Source organism: Schistocerca gregaria, chromosome 4 (assembly GCF_023897955.1).
Source record: "Schistocerca gregaria isolate iqSchGreg1 chromosome 4, iqSchGreg1.2, whole genome shotgun sequence".
Lineage (NCBI taxonomy): Eukaryota > Metazoa > Arthropoda > Insecta > Orthoptera > Acrididae > Schistocerca > Schistocerca gregaria.
Window position 1 is genome coordinate 290070557 of NC_064923.1, and position 18438 is coordinate 290088994.

At 39.7% G+C, this 18438-nt stretch overlaps 1 protein-coding gene across 3 annotated transcripts in view; it reads left to right on the forward strand.

The window, feature by feature from the left end:
• The first annotated feature begins 2763 nt into the window (after positions 1-2763).
• The window catches only part of LOC126266691 (GILT-like protein 1), a 76273-nt gene continuing 60598 nt past the window's right edge, over positions 2764-18438 (forward strand). For 2 of the 3 annotated variants that reach the window (XM_049971124.1, XM_049971125.1), the window contains exon 1: positions 2771-2890. In XM_049971124.1, the coding sequence (XP_049827081.1) occupies positions 2807-2890 (84 nt within the window). In that variant the 5' untranslated portion in view covers positions 2771-2806. Of the gene's footprint in view, positions 2891-18438 lie in introns of all 3 variants that reach the window. The other variant, XM_049971123.1, reaches the window with a different exon arrangement.

The following is an 18438-nucleotide window of genomic DNA, read 5'->3' on the forward strand; positions in this document are numbered from 1 at the left end:
AATTGCGTGAAAATGTAATCATATGTCAGTTCTAGTATAATATATTTGTCCAATGAATACCTGTTTATCATGTGCATTTCTTCCTGGTGAAGCAGTTTTAACATGATATCTCAAAGTTCGCGCGAAATCTCGAGGTTGGAATGACACAACATGTGATCTCTGACAATCAGACTGATTTCAGCCTCACTTAGCTATTGTCTTAACTCCATTCTTTCGACAAAGAGTGTGGTTTATGTGCAGACATACAGAAAGAGAATCAGTGAGGTTCTGGAAGGAACTGAGAGGGATTTGGAGCCATGCCAGCTCCAGTGCCATTGCCAATTGTGCAAAGTTTCTCGATTGACGATCCATGGCACGAACAGCCTGATCTTGGTGGTCCCACAGACTATCGACTGGTTTTATATCCGGGGAGTCTGCTGGGTCAGGGAGTACAGTAAACTCATCTGGTGCTCTTCGAACCATGCAAGTATGCTATGAGTTCTGTGACACTTGGCACTGTTGTGCTGATAGATGCCACCGTGTAGAGGAAAAGCAAGGTGAATGTAGGGGTGGGCATGATTCCCAAGGACAGATGCATACTTTTTTGTTGATCTACTGTGCCTTCCAGAATGATGAGATCACCCAGGGAATGCCACAAAAACATTCCCCAATCCATAACAGCCCCTCCTGTGACCTGAACCATTGCAATGACCCAACGGCCATCTCTCCAACGGAGCATGAAACATGATTCATTTGAAAAGGCTACCTGTCGCCAGTCAGTGGACGTTTAGTCGCTTTATCGGTGTGCAAATTCCAACCTTCATCGCCAATGAACAGCAGTCAGCATGGGTGCATGAATCAGGTGCCTGCTATGGAGGCCCATATGCAGCAAAGTTCATTGAATCGTCGTTAGGGTGACGCAGTTGGTAGCCCCTGGTGCATCTAGCTGGTCAGTTGCTCAACAGTTGCACATTTATTCGCCTGTACACATCTGTGCAGCCATCGTTCACCCCTTTCATCTGTAGCCTGTGATGCACCACTGCTGCCTTGCAGCCGACTTTGGACAGTGCCGTTTTCCCATGCACAACATACTTTAACCATGGCAGCCTGTGAACAGTTTACAAACTTAGCCATTTTGATAATGCTTCCACCCTTGCTTGAAAGCCAATGATCATGCCCTTCTGGACATAAGCTAAATCGCTCCACTTCTGCATTGTGAAAACAACTACGGTGTTTTTCACGCCCCCTACACACGCTTTATTTACCCTTGACTGCTACTGCTGCCACCTGCCCAACCGTGAGTGGCTATTTCATATTGATGTCGAACACGGGCGGTGGTCACAGAAATGTGATTAGACCTTGTATTACAGAGAAATGGTAAGTTATGCCTTACAAATTCGTTAAAGATCATAACTGTTCACAACAGCTGTAAGTGTTCTGGGAGATTAGGCTGGCAGCACTTTAAGGTTGTTCGTCGAACAATTGGTGTTGCACATGAAGGTCACGTCATTATAAATCCTTTGTAGACATGAAGAAAAGCCATAGCATGACTTCCAGGTCCAAGGTCTATACCTGTATTTCAGTAGCCACTTTACAGTATATCACAAAGGGTAGTTCTGGTAGCGCGCACACAAAACATCTTGGCCTGCATCGGCGAAGACGTGCGGTAGGAGAGGGACAACAGTTGTGGCGGGGCTACACTGTGAACGACCACTGCGCTGTAGAGGTGTCGTTCGACAGCTGATGCCGTCGCACAAACAAGTCTTGCATAACTATTTCTTTGTAAAAAGTACTGTTAGCTTACCAACAACACCCATTGTCTACAAGCCAGATGCAGCATCATCATCCACGTCACAGAGGCAGAAACATCATAGTCATCGGTATTTTACGTAGAACTGCCATCAATATTTTTATTGCTTTAATCCCTATAATTTTCTCCATTTTAAATCATACAAATTTCTCATATTTTCAATTATGTTAAGGTAAAGCCCCGTGCCACCTCACTCCCCCTCACAAAAAAAAAGTGGCCTGGCGAATGTCACCAAGGAAATCAAATTTACATCCATTACAGCAAAGGACCATACTGCATGCAATGCATAGACTTCCCAGGCGAACAAAACTGTAGGCTCTTCACAGCGACTTTTTCAAGCTCTCTGTGGATCAAAAAAAGTGAGCAGTTTTGTTATTATGCCTATCGACGTTCCGTGATGTTACAATTCCACTCAAAATTGAGAATATTATTTAGATTTTTTCCATCCTTGAAATATTGTACCCGAGTTGCTACATCCCAGTCAACTGGTCATTCTCGATTATGTTAGTGAAATGTATAAGAAAGAACTGTTTCTTTAGGAGTGCATACGCAATAATGAAGTCACAGTGTCAGTGATCACTTTCTGAAAACACGTGTCTGTCTGCAGATGGGTTCTTCAAATTGTTTATTCTTACAAGGGAGAGAAACTCATCTGCTCTACTGGTTTAGTACAACGTAGATACTATATCTACGTTTCTGAAAACATGCTTCTCTGCATAGAGAACTGGTTTTTACTTAGAACATCAACACTGACATTTCAATCCATAGGATTGTCCGGAATATATTAAACCTGGTATTTGAATTCCCTGATAATCTCTGAACTATTTCTTCGTTAAAAAAAAAAGAGAAAAAGAAGAAAAACGTAATCGATACCTTTCTGCAGTATCAACAAATAAGCAAAATTCAAAACATAAATATAATTAATTTGCAGTGTTAATACTACATCTCTGATTTGTTAACATTTTCTGTGTTTTCATACAGTCTTTGTTTAGGAAGTCTACTTCAAAATTCACAGCGATGTGCCCAACTAATTCACAACAACCGAAACTACATAACAAACAGTCACTTATTTTGCAGTCCGGCATAGTTCTCCTTTTAACTGTAAGTATTAGAATTTAAGGAATAAAAGGCTTGCGATGCTTCCCGTAATGAACAGACCTGCTATGTATAAACCGTTCTTGTAGAACTGGGTGCTTGCGTTTCTTCTTGTGGTAAGTTGGGAACCTGTGCCCTTATTAATTTATTGATAGTCTTTTTCTTAGCGATTCAAACGGCCTACGATAGAGCATAGGCTTGTAAGTTCATTTTGCGAAATAATAAAGCAAATGTGGAAACTTCCTACGAGAGAATCCAAAACGCGAACAGTTATTCTGGTAAACTGAATTAATAATAGTGTGTTTCTTCTAGAACTAAAATATATTGTCCGGAATTTATGTAGCCATGAAAAATAGTTTCCTGTTCAACTGCATGTATTAACCTACGTGCTAGTAATGCTTAAGTGTAGATTAATTCTTAAGTCGTTCACTGCATAACGTCGTAACTAACAAAAAGCAAATTTTACAGGAGAACAAACAAGATTTATGCTTGCCTATTTGCGCATTCTTGGTCCAGGCACTGTGCATGAGATAAAACGTCATCGTGAATATTTTTGTAACAGTTATTACACGAAAAATAGTCCTATTTTAATTTTCCTGGACGAACAAGAGTTACAACGTTGTACTGCTGAAACACTATTTTCTTCCGCATTACTTATTAACGAAATAGAAAACTGATTTTGAGGAAGTAGAACAACACAGTGTAAAACTGCCGGTAACGTTTGTTGCGATCTAAATCTGCACATGCAGCAGCATAAGATGCTGAAAAATGTAACACAACTGCTGTTGCAATTTACACTAAACATTTATGCCCAGCATTACATTTTCCGTGCTAAATGGATTTTGCAACGCAGACGTGCAAATCCACTATTCACAGGGTAGCTGCTGACAGAAATTCTGTTTTTAAGTTGGAATGTATTGGCACATGTCAAGTAAGGCTTTCTTCTTGTCACTTGGAACTGAAATTCATCTAGCGGCAGATTTCTTTTCCCTGTACCTCTCTGCTTCGTTGCATTGCTCTGACATACCCACGGTTTTAGGATGTTATGACTTCCTCCCCCTTAGTGTAGCAGGATCGTAAGATGAAATTTGTAGCTAGACAACAGTTATTTTTCAACTATTGGTCTAGTGAACTACGATCCCTGAAATCCTCTGCTTCCATCTTGCAGACAAGGAATCCGTTGTCATCTGCCTCAGTAGTGACTGGAATCCAGTCATTCTGTTCGTTTCTATAAGGGCAAAGTTTTACCATACGGCAAGAAACTACGCCCTGTAACGAGGAGTTTCTGGTCTACAGCAGTAAACTATTTACAGACGATCAGATATGGCAAAAGGGTAATCATCCGCCAGTTGTCCCATCAAATACAACTGTTGAACCAGGTTATCAGACTCCGAACCCCATCTATCATTGAGCGGACTGCATTGTGTAAAAAACGTACTTCGGAATGCATGAAGATACCTTTCTTGCGCTTCTCTTGCTAAGTATACATGAAAGCCATGTTACTACCATTATTATGTAATGTACCATACTGACAGGTTATAAAGAATGCTGCCACTGCTAAAATACAGTAGAATGATTATACTGTGGACGGAACAGCATCTTCTGAAAATCGACACACAAAGTCACATTATTACCAGTTGTTTTGCTATTTCCAGTACCGTAAAATGGAGCAACTTGAGACACCGGTGTGACTTGAGACAAAATGACATATCTTTATAGCCTAGTTCCGCAATTTACCAGTTTTAAGTTTACATAACCAAAATTTTTATCCTTTGTTTGGTTTGCACATCAGATCAGCTTTCTGACTGAGGTAAATTCATTCTTAAAATAATTATGTTGGCAGCCATGTATGATTTGTAACCAGGAAGTACAGCATCGTCTTTGTAGAGGTAATCAATTTTTCCGGAATTTTCTTTGTTTTACTACATGGAAGGTAATTTTCGAGGAGTGAAACTTCGTGGTGACTATTTTCAAGGTTTTGACATGAATATAAAATAATAAAAGTGACATTTTTGTTAAAGCGTAAATTATGAGAATTATTTATATTGATGAGGGACTTACATAGGCTGACATGAGAGACTGTTGTCCAGTCACAACCTCTTTCCTACTAAAGCTTTTTAATTTTATTCTTGCAGGAAATGCCACGTGTTCATGTTAAAAGAGATGGTACACGCAAATACGCAAGTAGCAATTTCGAAAATTTGGATAAGGCTTCTGAAGATGTAAAAATGTGCACTCTAGCCTTTCTAAAGTAGCTGAGAAATATTCTGTCGAAAAGTCCAAGCTTTCTCGTGCACGTTTTTAGAAAACAGACTAATAAAATTGGTGGACAAACCACTCCGTCTTCGCCGGCCGGGTGGCCGAGCGGTTCTAGGCGCTACAATCTGGAACCGCGATGCTGCTACGGTCGCAAGTTCGAATCCTGCCTCGGGCATGGATGTGTGATGTCCTTAGGTTAGTTAGGTTTAAGTAGTCCTAAGTTCTAGGGGACTGATGACCTCAGAAGTTAAGTCCCATAGTGCTCACAGCCATTTGAACCATTTTGAACCACTCTGTTTTCAACAGAAGAAGATACGTTAGTGAAAATGTGCTTACAATAAGTGAATGGGGATTCCCATTACTGTTTACATCAGACTTTTAGTTAGATACTGTTTTGACAAGCAAGGGAAAACCATCCTAACATTCAGGAAGAACATGCCTGGTGATGAGTGAGTGTGATCATTTCCGAATCGCCATAGTAATGTGCTGTCTGTGAGGTTAGTAGACAATATAAAGCATTGTTGAGCACACGTTTCACCAGAAATTATTACATCTTTTTCAATAATCTTCAAGCTGAACTACAGAATATTAAGCCGGCACAGTCATCAACTTTGATGAAACAAATTTATCGGATGATCCAGTCAGAAAATGTTTTGTGGTCAAAAGGGGTTTCAAGCACCCTGATTTTATTCTCAATTCTTGAAAGGCCTGTACATCCCTCATGATGGCGTGTACAGGAGATGGCATACTTCTTCCTCCTTTAATCATTTATCAATCACTTCGTCTTTGGGACACTTGGACATCAGGGGAGCACGTTATGGGAATACAGAATCAGGGTGGAGAGCCGGTAGACATTTCAAGGATGGTTTTAGACAATAGCCTAACCATATTTAAAGAAGCAAGATCCACCATGGACACTCATAGGTGACAGTCTATCGTCTCACATATCACAGACTGTAATAGCAAAATGCAGAGAGGAAGATATAAAATTTATTTGCCTGTCAAGGATTTCTGCTCATCTTTGTCAGCGTCTTAAAAAAAGCCTTTTTCGAGAATTGAAGGCTCAGCAGGAGGTATTATAAGGTCAGGGTTTGAAGAATGTGGTATCATTCCTGTGAATCAGCAGAAGGTACTGGCTCAAATCCTTTCTACAGGTACCATTAATGTTAAAAACAATAAAAACAGAAGTTCAGTTGAAGAACAACTACATGGGAGTATGACTGACTTTTTGAAGAGGTTGCACTAAGGGGAAAAAGAAAATGGTACTATGCAGATACAGAAGAAGAGAAGAATACAGACTGAACCAGGCAAGAGCGTGTCAAATATTGAGCCTAATGAATCACGACTGGATTTGAGTACCAGTGCAGAATGTGATGAACCTGAGGATTCATTAATGAATGATGTTAACAGCAATGGCAGTAACTTTTCTTTTCCAGAGGTTGTTCAACAGGAAGATAATGTTTCCTATGAAAGCATAGCTGTAGAAGATTATCTGTTGATTGAAATGACTATAAAAAGTGCTGCTAAAAAGTGTTTTGTAGAAAAAGTGGTCACAATTTCTGAAAATTCTAGAGGTGGCTCTAGGAAAGTTGAGGTGAAATTTTTGAGACAATATAAAAACAGTTCAGACACATTTGTATGGCCCCAAGTGGATGAGTTTTGTGTATCTTCATGAAATACAGGCCATCCTATTTCCACCTCAGCAGATCAGCATACTGATGAAATTTTCATGTTGTATTAGAATGTAAATTAAATTGTTCATGTTGCAGTGAAAATGTATTGTTTTTTAAATAAACAGTATTTTAATAAAAACATTTCTACTGGTAACTTTATGATTGTTTTAAAATGTTATTGGTGAGTTTTATGAGTGAAAACATTTTTAAAGTATTATATACACCCTGATTTTACTACAATGTGAATGTGAAGATCAATGCAAGTCATACTATGTATCTCATGTCGCCTCATTGATGTTCTCACATGGTACACACATTAAACTTGAAGGTCATCTGGAGTCACCTATGGTGATGAGGGTGATGGGGTGATATGAGGCATCTAGTTTTTTTTAATGTCATCTGATAATGAATTATTTTATTTATAGTTTGAACATCAGCTGGTAAAGTAAAAGAAGTGACTAAAATTTCAGGGTACAAAAAGGCAATTTAATTGAAGTCATATATGAATACGACATTTGACAAGTTCAAAAATGTCTCAAGCCAATCCGTTTTACAGAATCAGCAGTAAGCGTTTAGTATGATGTTTCTGATCTTGCATGGTAACTGAACTTCTCATTCCAGCTTTCTTAACTCCTTCGCCAGAATATGCATGAACACTGACCAACCATCTGGACAAAATGTCTGTCGCAATGTGAGGATGCATACGACCTTGGCAGATCTAATTTCAGTTTGAAATCACTTCTGAAAATAGTTATGTACATAGGTCTATTTTCTCTGACATTTAGTTCAGTATACTTCAGCTGAAAAATTGCATACCTTTTGCGTACGATTCGATCTTTAGGTAAATAACAAGTAAAACATTTATGCCAGGAGTAGTGTCTTTCTTACTTTGGAAACAATTCATATGTTTCCTCACTATGTCTCTGTCCTGGTCCAGGATTCTGTGAGGCCTGCTGTAGACTATTGTTTTTCTCTTTTGTCTTAGATGAAGTGCTCTTTAATTTCTCGGTCAAAAATTAGAGTCTGCGAGGTGTATTACGCAAAAAATTAAATACATACATTAGTGTTTTCTCTCAGACGTGAGGAATGGCAACAAGAGACACTGTAGTTCGTCTCCTCACATCAGCCATTTCAAGGCAATGGGAAGCCAAAATCGTGTCTGCTTGTAATAATGATGAGCATAAAATCTTCGAATGAGCTGCAGCTTTTTGTTCGACGATACATCTCCACATGAAAAGTGCCACTGGCAAATTATTTCCTAGTAAAGAACGAAATTCCATCCCTAATAATTGGAGCATCTCTCACAAAATCTGCTATATTTTGGCTTACGTTCAGATGAAAATCGTATGAAAAATAGGAATTATCGTCGAAATATCTCAGTTTCAGCTGTTGTTGTTGTGGTCTTCAGTCCTGAGACTGGTTTGATGCAGCTCTCCATGCTACTTCATCTCCCAGTACCTACTGCAACATACATCCTTCTGAATCTGTTTAGTGTATTAATCTGTTGGTCTCCCTCTACGATTTTTACCCTCCACGTTGCCCTCCAATACTAAATTGGTGATCCCTTGATGCCTCAGAACATGTCCTACCAACCGATCCCTTCTTCTAGTCAAGTTGTGCCATGAACTTCTCTTCTCCGCAATCCTATTCAATACCTCCTCATTAGTTATATGATCTACCCATCTAATCTTCAGCATTCTTCTGTAGCAGCACATTTCGAAAGCTTCTATTCTCTTCTTGTTCAGACTAGTTATCGTCCATGTTTCACTTCCATACATGGCTACGCTCCATACAAATACTTTGAGAAACGATTTCCTGACACATCAAATCTATACTCGATGTCAACAAATTTCTCTTCTTCAGAAACGCTTTCCTTGCCATTGCCAGTCTACTTTTGATATTCTATCTACTTCGACCACCATCAGTTATTTTACTCTCTAAATAGCAAAACTCCTTTACTACTTTAAGTGTCTCATTTCCTAATCTAATTCCCTCAGCATCACCCGACTTAATTCAACTACATTCCGTTATCCTCATTTTGCTTTTGTTGATGTTCATCTTATATACTCCTCTCAAGACACTGTCCATTCCATTCAACTGCTCTTCCAAGTCCTTTCTTGTCTCTGACCGAATTACAATGTCATCGGTGAACCTCATAGTTTTTATTTCTTCTCCATGGATTTTAATACCTACTCCGATTTTTTCTTTTGTTTCCTTCACTGCTTGACCAATATACAGATTGAATAACATCGAGGATAGCTACAACCCTGTCTCACTCCCTTCCCAACCACTGCGTCCCTCGACTCTGATAAATGCCATCTGGTTTCTGTACAAATTGTAAATAGCCTTTCGCTCCCTGTATTTTACCCCTGCCACCTTCAGAATTTGAAAGAAAGTATTCCAGTCAACATTTGTCAAAAGCTTTCTCTAAGTCTACAAATGCTAGAAACGTAGGTTTGCCTTTCCTTAATCTAGCTTCTAAGATAAGTAGTAGGGTCAGTATTGCCCCACGTGTTCCAATATTTCTATGGAATCCAATCTGATCTTCCCCGAGGTCGGCTTCTACCAGTTTTTCCATTCGTCTGTAAAGAATTCGCGTTAGTATTTTGCATCCGTGGCTTATTAAACTGATTGTTCGGTAATTTTCAAATCTGTCAGCACCTGCTTTCTTTGGGATTGGAATTATTGTATTCTTCTTGAAGTCTGAGGGTATTTCGCCTGCCGCATACATGTTGCTCACCAGATAGTAGAGTTTTGTCAGGACTGGCTCTCCCAAGGTCGTCAGTAGTTCTAATGGAATGTTATGTACTCCCGGGGCTTTGTTTCGACTCAGGTTTTTCAGTGCTCTGTCAAGCTCTTCACGCAGTATCGTATCTCCCATTTCATCTTCATCCACATTCTCTTCCATTTCCATAATATTGTCCTCAAGTACATTGGCCTTGTATAGACCCTCTATATACTCCTTCACCTTTCTGCTTTCCCTTCGTTGCTTAGAACTGGGTTTCTATCTGAGCTCTTGACAGTACTTGCAACAACATTGCAATAAACACTTTTGTGCCCGACAACCAAATGTGAGGCGGAAACTAGTGGACCAACTCATCAGGTGTATTCCTCAGACCTCCCGAAATTTTAAAACTCATTCTCGAAGGTCAGTTCTGGAGGAATGTTCCCATAACCTTTCTACTCTCCATAAATTTCTAACCCTGCAATTTTTAACTGTCGGTTGCATTACAGCCTTCTTTGTTTGTTGTTGATATGTGTTGTTGACGTGCGTTAGTATCTTCTAGACAGCGCCTCGTGAACTTTGTACATGTTTTGTTCAGTGTAGTACAAAAGACGTTCACAGGAATACGTATATTTTAATAGCCCTAAGTTTGATGAAATGTTAGTTCGTGGATGGAGAAAGATGTCAGTGGTTTAGAGCAAGAAATTGGCGAAAAAGGCGACAATTTTGCAGTAGCGAGTGATCACAATTCTGCTGGTGAATAACAGTATCATTCAGAGGAAGAACTGCAGGTGATTGGCAACTTTCTGTTTCTTCAATAAAATAGTTAAAATATTAGTTAAAATCAAATCCGCACTGAAAATAAAATTGCAGATCCCAGCTTTGATTGTCAATTTTGCACACTTGGTTTTTCTACCTTTCGAATGAAATTTCATCAACAAATTTAAAACTCGGAATTTAGCTCTCAGTGATAATTTACTTGCTACAGAGATACATTTTTTCAGAAAGTAAAATTCTGTTCTCTAACAGTTCGTTTGTGGGTACCATTGAAAAATCCGTACATGTGATTTTACGTCATAAAAAGTAAAATATTACAAGCTTTATTTAGCACAATAAAATTCTCAGGGAGTGTCGAAATACATTTACATAAACGTAAAAATAAATGTTACACAACTTAGATTAAAATTTTCAAATGATTTTCACCTGAAGTCTCGGTTGAAACAAGGGTCAAGAGACCACACCTCATAGTATATGTTTACAGAAAAGTCATCTCGTGAATTAAGGGACCAAAGACCACACCTCATAGTAAATGTTTACAGAAGTGTCACCTCATGAGTTAGGCTGCGTTCACAGTGTCACTGACAATGGTCATCAGACAGTCACCAGAGATCGCCCAATAACATTGGCCAATAGGGTGATCGTAGTGCGGCCGATCTCCTCTGTCACTTTTTGGCAGGGTCATAGGAGGTTAGGTTGGATTAGTTTAGGTTAGGTTAGAACCTATTCTACTGGGGTCGTTCAATAACTAATGCTCCACATTTTTTCTCAAAACATATTTGTTGTTAAGAGTCAGAATTTGGTGACAATATACATCAACAAGTCTTGTCCATGTCTTATTTCCCTTTGTTGTCTCCATCACGTTCTATGACCATATACTAACATTGTGGAAGAGCACGTTTTCCCAGCTGATAAGAGCTCTTGTCCTGCAGGTGTAGCCATGTTTTCACTGCACGACTGACACACTCGTCGTCTTCAAAGTGTGTTCCCCATAGAGAATCTTTAAGCAGCCCAAAGAGATGGAAGTGCGAGGGTGCCAGGTTGGGACAGTAGGAAGGATGAGTCATTGATATCCAACCCAATTTGGCGATGTGTTTCTGGGTTCTCACACTTGTGTGTGAGCGTGCATTAACATGTTGGAGCAAGATTTCTGCTGGATTCTTGATCGAAAGAGCACATCAGAAATGGTTCTTGAGTATTTTCAGAGTCTTCACGTATGCCTCTGAATTGATGGTTACCCCCTTGGCATCACATCCACGAGAATGATGTCATCACAATCCCAGAAGACTGTCATAATGACTTTTCCAACAGAGGGGATTGTCTTGAATTTCTTCTTTGTAGTGAATAAGGATGATACCACTCTATGGTCTGCCTTTTTGTTTCCAGTGCAAAGTGATGCACCTAGCTTTTGCCCCCGTAACGATCCATGACAGAAAGGCCTCTCTGTCGGTCTTAAAACGATCCAACAATTCAGATGAAATGGAGTTTCTTTGAATGTTGTGATCCGCTGCGAGCATTCGTGGAACCCATCATGAGCACCTCTTTGAATATCCAAGAGTCTCAATCATTGCAGATGCACTTCTAATGATGATCGACAACTGTACGAGGCTTGTCCGGAAAATACGTATAAAAGTTGAATAATGTCTTTATGTTACACGTTGCAGTCAGCACCAGGTGGGACTACTGCTGTAATCAATCCCACCAACGCTCAGTTCGAGTCAGAGCACTCTGCGTGAAGGTGGGAGTGTGTGGCAGCTTGTTGACAGTTACCGTTTTTCACCTGCCGTAGGCATGGAGCTCTCTCTGATTGAGGAACAGCGCGTCAACATTAAGTTTCTTGCAAAGCTAAGCAAGAATGGCAATTAGATTTTTGAGTGTTTGAAACAGGTTTACGGGGACAATTGTCTGAAGGAACCAGCCATGAACAAGTGCTCAGAAAGGTTCCGGGATGGCCGAGAAGAAGTGAACGATGACCCTCGCCCAGGACGCCCGTCGACATCGAGTTCCGATGCAAATGTAGAACGAATTCGGGCTTGTGTTCTTAAAGAATGTAGATTGAGAGTCAGAATGATTTCTGACAAGTTGTCAATCGCCAAAACAATCGTTCACGAAATCCTGACACAAAAACTTGAAATGAAGAAATTGTGTGCGAAAATCGTACTGAAGCTCTTGGCGCCAGAACAGAAACCAAAGAGGGTTGAGTGCTGTGAGGATTGGTTGGAAGCAGAGGAACGAGAGGACTTTCTCAACCAAGTCATCACTGGAGACGAGTCCTGGTTTTACGAATTCGATGTGGAGCTCAAATCTCAAAGCAAGGAATGGAAACTAGCAGGAGAACCGAGAACAAAAAAGTCGCGAAAATCAAGGTCCAATGTGAAGACAATGTTGATTGTTTTCTTTGATTCTAGGGGCATTGTTCACAAGGAATTTGTTCCTCCCGGCCAGAGAGTGAACGGAAATTTTTACGTTGAAGTTTTGTCACGTCTCAGAGCTCGTGTGGCCCGAGTTCCACTGGAGTTGGCAAAAGGGGGCAGGTGGATCCTTCATCACGACAATGCGCCCGCTCACATGTCGTTCGTTGTGCGCGAGTTTTTGGGCCGAAGCTCAATCACCGTGACAGACTACCCGCCTTATTCACCCGATTTAGCCCTGTGTGTCTTCTTCATGTTCTCGAAATGCAAAATGGTGCTTCAGGGGTGGCACTTGCGAGATGTGGAAGCTATCCAGGCGGAAACGACATGGCAACTGAACAACACCACAACTGAAGCCTTACAGCAATGTTATCAACAGTGGAAACGGCGTTGGCAGAAGTGTATCGCGTCTCAGGACGAGTACTTTGAAGGAGACCATATTGTAATACCTGAATAATTGTAAAATAAAGTTATTATTCAACTTTTACACATATTTTCCGGACAAACCTCGTAGAGCCAATTGTCAGTTGTGATGCGCCGGTCGGCATGAAAAATTGCATCCTCATGATTGAGCATATCTGGAGTAATAGCTGTGATAAGATGTCCTAAGCATGGCTGATCATGGAGCTCTGTTTCTGCATTTCCTGAGGATGTAACTTTCTTTATCCACGGCCCAACTGTACTCCTATCAACTGCAGCACCGCTGCACACAAACGTTTATGGTTGTTCACTACGGTTTCTTTTTCTGCACACAAGAATTCAATAACAGCACGCTCTTTGTAACGAGAGTCGTATGTAGACGCCATTTTGACGCTGTGCTATGGCTCTGCCATTTGCCAGAACGGTTCAAAACGCAGAGCAAACATCAAATGTAAAGCAGCAACAAGGACGTTTGTCTATGTATATGAATGGCTTTTTTTAAAATGTGAGGCATTACTTATTGAACGACCTTCATATGTATGAAGTAGCAGCAGGACAATGCGACGTCCCACACGTCCAAAATTTCTACAGAGTGGGTCCAGGAACACCCTTCTGAGTTTAAACACTTTGGCTGGCCACCAAACTCCATAGACATGAACATAATTGAGCATATCGGGTTGCCTTGCAATGTGATGTTTAGAAGAGATCTCCACCTCCTAGTACTCTTACAGATTTGTGGACAGCCCTGCAGGATTCATGGTGCCAATTCCCTCCAGCACTACTTCAGACATCAGTCGCGTCCATGCATGCCGTGTTGCCACACTTCTGCATGCTTGCAGAGGCACTACACGATATTAGGCAGGTGTGCCAGTTTCTTTGGCTCTTCAGTGTAGATACTGCCTATAGAAAGATTAAAGACACCTTTGGAGATAAGAGGAGGACCTGTATTAATAACAGGAGCTTAGATGGCAAGCCTGTACTAAACTAAGAAGGAAAAGTTGAAAGGTCGACAGTAGGCCTATATATACAAGGGAAGGGAAGAGAAAGTAGAGGAATATGAGATGGGGGACATAATACTATCAAAAGAATCCGACAGAGTACAGAAACACATAACTTGAAACAAGGCCTCTGGAACAGATGACGTCCCCCAGGGCTGCAGTTGTGCTTGGGAGAGTCAGCCATGACAAAAGTATTCCACCTGGTGTGCAAGATATATGAGACAGACGAAATAGCCTCAGATTTCTAAAAGAATGTAGCAATTCCAATTCCAAAGAAAGTAGATGCTGAAAGGTGTGAATGTAGGAAACGCAAGGCAATACTGACTTTACAACTTATCTTAGGAGACAGGTTAATGAAAGGCAAATCTACATATATAGCATTTGTAGACTTAGAGAACATTTTTGGCAATGTTGACTTGGCACACATCCTTTGAAATTCTGAAGATAAAAGGTTTAAAATACAGAGAGCGAAAGGGATAGCAGCTATAAAGAGTCAAAGGGCATGAAAGAGAGACAATAGTTGAGAAGAGAGTGAGAAAAGGATGTTTGGGGCTGGGGAAGTGCTGTAAGAATATCAGGAGTGGCAACGTATCCATTATCATCTGTTATGGAAAATTTATTAGAAGGTATGTGCCACTTACTGAATGTCACTTCAACACCAAAAAGAACAGATACAAAGCTGCAACCTGAGTCTTTTTTGTACTTCATGAACTTTAACAATTGTGTAGTCAGCAGTTTTAAGCCATAAAGAAATCCCTATTTTCATTAACATCTTTGTTGCAAGAACAGTCAGATTCTGCTAATATCAAGTGTATACTTTCATCTGACAACGAAATCTGGTTCTTGTGAGGAAGGTTCCTTCTTTCTATTTTTCTTTGATTCTATGACAGAGGCTTCTTCTTCCAGTGGGGGCTTCACAGGTGAACTTGTAAAGACAAGATATTCTCCTTTCTTTTGGTCACCACTGTGTCTTTTTGAGGACTACACTGTGGGGGTGGAAGCAATGTTTCAGGAGACACAAATAATTCTGCTTGGAGTTCATGAGGACAAGGAGGGACAAGATTACCAATGGAGGTAGCAGAAGTTGAAGGAACTGGATCACTAGAATAAACTAGAAAAGATGGAGGAACTGGACCTATAAATGTAGTAGGGACACTAGTACTTTCTGAAATAACTCATTCATTCTCATATGGCTCAAAAGGCTCAGACACAGATGAACACAGAAAATCTGCTTCACTAAATGTTTCGTCATTGAAAGGCATTATTCTTATAGCCATGAAACCTTTGCTGATATTAGAGTAAGTGAAATCAGATGGAAATGTTTCACACAAATATCCTGCTATATCATAGATATAAAGTGTCTGACCAATATGGTTTAGTAGCCACCTGTCACAAGCTTTGTTGTAATAGGGCTTGAAAGGCCAATAAATGGTAACATCCAAGGGCTGCAGTTTAAGGCTGTAGTGTGATGGTACTGTTACTAAAACTATGCTATAATGTATGGCAAATGTTATTGCTCATATTGATATATGGGTTTCATAATTGTCTATGATAAGCAGTTTTGGCTTTTCTGTGCTTGGTCATTCGTGTTTGTCAAAATGTGCCAAAAACATCCATATATATGCCTCCAATCATCCATCCTGAGTTTGAGTTGCCCATGCATTTCCAGCTGGGCTATTGTGGATCATACGATCTTGTAAATGGACACATGGGAACACAAAAAATGGAGAAACTGCTTTACCAGTCTCCTGATAATGCCACTCATGGTTACAAGTGTGCCTCTCTCCGCAGAAGTTATCTTCCCTACTTGCTTCTGGCCACATGGGGACATTACCTTTTCTGGCTTCTGTACCATTATGAGACCAATCTCATCAAGCCTGTGGATGTGTTCCAGTCCAGATATGAATTTTTGATGAGCTTCTTTAAAATTTATATATAATTCATCAACAATTGACTACTGAAACTAGCTGCATGTCTCAGACTAGTAGCTTCAGGTTGTCTAAGAGCTTATGCCTCTTCATAAAAGCCACTTCTTCCCAGACATTTTTTCTTACTGCGAGGTCAAGTTCCTAGTTTTTAGCTGCAGTAAATTCATATGGTAACTTCCTCATAAGAGTGAATGATAAACCGTAATGCATACACCACTCATGCTAAACCTCTGGAAATGTCTCAGTTTAGCAGGTGCGTCCATAGATGGTGGTATGAGGGGCAACAGTATAACTGGCCATGCTTTCCCATCTGAGTTTGTAATAATACAGCCAGTCTGTCCTCGAGCTGACTTCATGAGCTGCCATGTAGGAATTCTTGGTACCTGTTATGTCGAGATGCTCTCATAGCTTTATGTCCCCTTGCAGAGCCATAGTAGTGCTTTAGGATTCTGGAAGTGCAATACTAATTTCTGTGTTTTATGTAAGGAAGCAGGAAGAAATTTTTTGTGCAAATAATTTTTACATGGGATGTCATTATGGTGCATTTATTTAAGAAACACCATAAAATGAACTTGTTCACATTGATTATAAGCCAACTATAAATTGTACGAGAGCATGGTCTAAAGCATGACTAAATTGAAAGGCATCTTTTTGATGACTGCTAAGTGCTGTGAAAGACAGAGACAGTAATACGTCAGAAGAGTGATTGAGGATATTGGGTACAAGTGCTTCTCTGAGATGAAGAAATTGGCACAGAAGAGAAAGTCGTAGCTTCGTGGGGGGTCACATCAAACCAGTACAGAAGAAAAAGACACACTTTGTGTTAATTCCATTTGATTTTGCATTTATAACGCTTTACGCACCGAACTGGAAGTTCTGTTCTTGTTGCTGCAACCCTCTATTAATTTGCACTATATCTACCTTCAACTAATCCTAAACCATACAGTAGAGCTGCATGCCCTCAGGAAACATAACACTTGTACTTTTCCAATAGTCATACATACTATTTTAAATAACTGCAGAGATATATGTGATTATACAGTCTGCTCCAGTATGCTCTTGGCTGTGTCTGGTATGGATGAGTTTGGGCCATTTATTGAAAAAATAATCGAAGCATTAGATCAGAGGACTAAAGTTGTGGCTACGTTCCATGATTTTGCTAAAGTCTTTGACTCAGTAAATCATGACTTGCTCATTTATGTACTTGACAAATATGGAATTAAAGGCAGTGCTCCATAATGGTTTACACTCTATCTGCAGAAAAGAAAACAAAGGATAACTGTCACTTCAATGCTGTGAGTAATCATTTTAAACTGACTACAATATCACAAGCTGTGCCTTTAGGTTGTATTTCACAGCCAGTTCTGCTCCTATTCTATATAAATGACTTCCCATCGTTTCTGTTTATAGGCTTTTAACTGAAGCTGGCGGTGCTGAAAAATTAAGAGCTCTTTTTTTAACACACTCAGAACCCCACAAAATTGCTTTCAGATAAATAGGTTGAAACTAAATGTTGCAAAAACTCATGTAGTCCATTTTGAAAGCAAACATTTAAAATGTGTGGCGATTATCATACAGTATAAAATAAACTTATGGAAGAGGTTGACATGATCAAATTCCTTGGACTAAATGTTGACAAGAACTGAAGCTCTGGAATATGCATGTTGACTTTCCACAAATAAAATAAGCAGTTTTGCATTTACAATGCTACTGCTATGATTTCACATTAAATAACAGATCATAGTTATTTTGAATCTGTGATTAGGTAAGGTATAGATTTATGAGGGAGTTCAAATAGCATATCTCAAATACTGAAACTGCAGAAGCAAATTGTTGAATACGTGCACAGTAAAAAGAACCTCATTGCTCATTTTTCAGTAATTACAAATCCTAAATTTTCTCTCCCCACATTTATGAAATTATAATCTTCTTATAGAGCAGACAAAATTATTAGAGGAGAATCATTTTAGTCACACATGCAACACAAAAACACAGTGAATTTTCTGTTTCCTGCACACACACACACACACACACACACACACACACACACACACACACACACACACACACACACACACACACACAGCCTCTACAGTATATGAATATGAAAATATGTAACAAGTTAATAGGCAAAAATATATTTAACATGAAGTCAAGAAATCTAACCATAAAGCTACAGCAGATTTTTTAGGATAAATGTGACTACTTGGTAGAAAAATTCAAGGAGTGTGAAAGATAACTTGAGCAAGGAATAACTTCGTATTAGATTTCTATTGCAATTTTAGGACATATAAATCTTTATTATTAGTTGTTATTATCTACATTTACAGTAATATTCTGCAGTACCTAAAACTGAACCTATG